General features: G+C 54.7%; 1 protein-coding gene across 1 annotated transcript in view; it reads right to left on the bottom strand.

Annotated features, from left to right (window-relative positions):
• Positions 1-634: 634 nt before the first annotated feature.
• Positions 635-3,985, bottom strand: part of ACVR1B (activin A receptor, type IB) — a 7,245-nt gene continuing 3,894 nt past the window's right edge. The window contains exons 6-10 of the mRNA XM_009994080.1: positions 3,868-3,966; positions 3,159-3,315; positions 2,573-2,697; positions 1,605-1,735; positions 635-760 (exon numbers count right to left, since the gene is read on the bottom strand). Of these exons, the coding sequence (XP_009992382.1) occupies positions 635-760; positions 1,605-1,735; positions 2,573-2,697; positions 3,159-3,315; positions 3,868-3,966 (638 nt within the window). The remainder of the gene's footprint in view (positions 761-1,604; positions 1,736-2,572; positions 2,698-3,158; positions 3,316-3,867; positions 3,967-3,985) is intronic.

Raw genomic sequence — 3,985 nt, 5'->3', positions numbered from 1 at the left:
AATCCAGACACCGCCAGCCCCACCGTGGGGCGGGCTCGGGGTTTTTCAAGCTTAAGGAAAAAAAAACCAAACCACCACAAAATAGGAGGGGAACGGGTTTCGTGAAGCTGATCAACTGCTCAGGCTCAGCCTCTCAGAAGGGAGCACCATGTGTTTTGCAAACGCTTTTTTTTTCTTTCTTTCTTTTTTCTTTCCTCCTGCATGAACGTGCCAGTCCCTGGAAAAATCCTCAGAGTATGGCAAGAAAACCTTCCCTTTCCCTTCCCACTCCCACTCCCTCTCCCAGCACCCGGCCCCAGCCGCTGCCGCCGGGTGCTCCACTTGACAGGGATTTCCATTAAAGAAAGAAAAGAGTTAACCATCATGGCTGAGGTCCCTCAGGTGAAGTCCCTCTCTCCAGTCTCCACGCTGCCAGGAGGTGATCACAAAAAGGTTTCTGATTGTTTCATACCCAAGCAGGGAAGAGAGCAATTCCATCGGCTCTGTCACCCCACCGAGCAGCCCGCAAGGTCACGCTGTCTGGTTGGTAGCAGTAGATTGGGCAGAAACACGAGGTAGGCCTCCATCAACACGTCTACTCTAGCACGGCAGCTTTTGTGCAGTTTCCTCCCTGCTGGGACTCCCAAAGAGATCCTTAGATCTTCACATCTTCCTGGACACTGAGCTGAGAGAGGGTCTTCTTGATGCGCAGGGCGGTGAGGCGCGCGGCCCCGTTGGCGTACCAGCACTCCCGCATCATCTTGCCCATCACCCGCAGCGCCTGGGCAAGGAACCAGGGCAGTGTCAGGGCTCCCTCAGCACCACAGAATCATCCCAGTTGGGAAGAGATCATCTAGTCCCAACCCACCCCCTTCCAGGTAAAGTAGGATCCCCCTGGAGCACATGCCACAGGAACTGCATCCAGGTGGGACTTGAAGGTCTCCAGAGAAGGAGGCTCCACCACCTCCTGGGCAGCCTGTCCCAGGGTCTGGACACCCTCTCTAGAAAGCTCTCCCTCACGTTCAGAGGGAACTTCCTGTGCTCCAGCTCATCCCCACTGCCCCTTGTCCTGTTGCTGGGCACTCCTGAAAAGAGCCTGACTCCCTCCTCCTGACACCTGCCCCTTGGATATTGAGAGACACTAACAAGATCTCCCCTCAGCCTCCTCCTCTCCAGGCTGGTCACTCCCAGCTCTCCCAACCTTACCTTCTAAGATAGATGCTCCAACCCCCCAGTCATCCCTGTTGTCCTCCCCTGGACTCTCTCCAGCAGTTCCCCTGCCTCTCTTGAACTGAGAAGCCTGGAATTGAACACAGTTCTCCAGATGTGGCCTCACTAGGGCAGAATAAAGGGGGAGGAGGAACCTCCCTCGACCTGCTGGCCACTCTCTTCCTACTGCATCCCAAGATCCCACTGGCCTTGTTGACCACAAGGACACAACGCTGGCTCCTCCTTAACTCATTGTCCACCAGGACTCCAAGATCCTTCTCCTCAGAGCTGCTCTCCTCTCCCCCAACCCCCAATCAGTCTGATATACCCCTCCACACCTCCCAGGATCAGAGCTCAAGTTATGATACTCACCTTTTGGAGGGGGAGAAGGGTGTGAAGATGAAAGCAGATCTTACCTCGTAGCTTTGCCACCAGTTGGGGATATTAGGTCGTAATTTCTGGTCACACACGACCTTCCGCATCTCCTCGATGGAAGGATCAGAGGGTACAAGGTCATAATATGGAAGCTGATACTCCTCATGGATACCTGAAAGGCAGAGAAGGGGAAATGAAGCTCCTGGGAGAAGAGGGATCCTCAGCAGAGTGCTCACTGAAGGCAGCCTGATCCTGCCCAGGACTACATGACTCATTGCTGAGATGCGTCAACACTTTGCAGTTATTTAGAACAGAAAAGAGGAATCTGGGATTTGAGTCTGCAAGAAAAATTCAGGGAAATAAAAAGCAGCTGCCTGAACTGGAACAGAGTCAGGGCACTGGGATCCACAGCTCCCAGCACAAGGGCAGGGGATCTCAACTGGGGTGAAAGTAGGAGGGCTGGGACAGGCCTGGGGCTGCGCTGCTGCTGAGCACTCATTGACACTGATCTGGGGGAGAAAGTCACCACCAGACCAAGACCACCACCTCCACCACCTCCATCCACAGGAACAGCAGTCACCAGTCATTAACCCTCCCAGCCCCACAGGGGCCAGACTGAACCACCACCATGGGCAACTCCTGTCAACTCCATCAGTAGCAGCACATTAAAAGGAATCCCAGACTGGTTTAGGCTGGAAGGACATTAAAGATCATCCAGATCCAACCCCCTGCCATGGGCAGGGACACCTCCCACCAGCCCAGGCTGCTCCAAGCCCCATTCAACCTGCCCTTCAACACTTCCAGGGATGGGGCAGCCACAGCTTCCCTGGGCAACATGGGCCAGGGTCTCTCCACACTCACAGGGAAGAATTTCCTCCTCATGTCCAACCTACATCTTCATCCCCTCCCCCAGCTCTCCAGCTCCCCTCAAACCTCACACCACCCCATCAACAGTGACCACTGAGGCTGGGAAGCCCAGGAGGGAGCCAGGGCACCTCAAGGGTATTACCTCCAGCGTTGCACCTTCGAGCAATCTCCCAGTAGACCAAGCCCAAGGCATAGATATCAGCACATTTAAATGAATCAAAATGCTTCATGTTAATGGTTTCATCCAAGACTTCAGGAGCCATGTATCTGTGGAAGGGAAAAGGAACAGCATGGTCATTTTGAGAGGGAATTCCATGGAAGATTGCAAATGGCAAGCTTTCCCACCCAGCACTTCCCAGCAGAGAAAGCTCTGCTCTGAGCAGCCTCAATCAGAACAGAACTGGGCCCTGTGGTCTAACGGAGTAAACAAAGTAACTCAAAAGGAATGGAAGGTTTGGAAAGAGGTAAAAACGTTCAAAAGCACATGGGGTCCCAGAGAGCAGGCCCCAAAAAGCTGTTGAGAAAGCCAAGTCTGGTGTCAAGTGTTATCTGAGCTCCCTGGCGCTGTGTCTCCTACACCTGGAGATCCGGTGCCATCAACCTGGGCACAACCCCTCTGTGGGACACCTGGAAACGCTTCAGACAAGAGAATTTCACCCGTTGCTGAGGCACTTCCAAGTCACACTCCACCACCCTCCCAGGACTGGCTGGGAATCCTGCCCTCCTACCGTTTGGTTCCGACCCTTTGGTTGGGAGCAATGTCGATGGTGTCGGTGACGGAGTCGTGCCGCACAGCCAGGCCCAGGTCAGCAATGGCACACGTGCCATTCTTCTTCACCAAGATGTTCTTGGATTTCAAGTCCCGGTGAGCAATCCCAGGCTTTCCTGTCAGAGAAAGAAAAAGTGGCAGGGGGTCAAGGTCTGGTGCAGTCTGTTCGTCCAACTGGCGCGGAGGCAGCACCGGATTTCAGGGCGTGAGTTGCACTCTTGGTGTTGCAACACATTTTCCTGTTTGGATCCAGTCGGGCACTGGGAACAGCGCCGCGCTGAGAGGCTGCGGCAGGGAAAGGCTCCACCAGGCAATGCGGGCGCTGCTGATGCAGTTCCCGGGAGAGGCCTCAAGAGGGACATCAACTCCATCGTCCCCGGCACCAAACACGTTGATGTGGGCCTAAGTTCCCAGTTCTGCTGCTGCCTGCAGCAACATCCCACCCAAGCAGCATCAGTTTTTAGGATGGGGATGTGAAACGCTGCTCTAAACCCTCAGAGGCAGCACATGGTTCACTTGCTCTGCAGCCACCAAACCTTCAGCCTCCTGCTGATCCTGACCTGAGGAACACGGCTGACTCAGCCAGTGTTCTTCTGTTTCCCTCTCACCAGTTCTGCTTTATCCTCCCTCTCAGGAATTCCCAGCCCCTTTCTAAGCTTTGCTCTTACCCTGAGTGCCCACAATCTCCATGTGCAGGTGGGCCAGCCCGCTGGCAGCAGACAGGGCGAGCTTGATCATCCCCTCGATGGTCACCGTGTAGCGGTTCCGGTAGTCAAACAGGGACCC

The sequence above is a fragment of the Chaetura pelagica genome, unplaced genomic scaffold (assembly GCF_000747805.2).
Source record: "Chaetura pelagica isolate M959 unplaced genomic scaffold, ChaPel_1.0 scaffold743, whole genome shotgun sequence".
NCBI classification, from domain to species: Eukaryota; Metazoa; Chordata; class Aves; order Apodiformes; family Apodidae; genus Chaetura; species Chaetura pelagica.
Note: the sequence above shows the minus strand (reverse complement) of the source record. Positions and strands in the feature narration are given on the sequence as shown.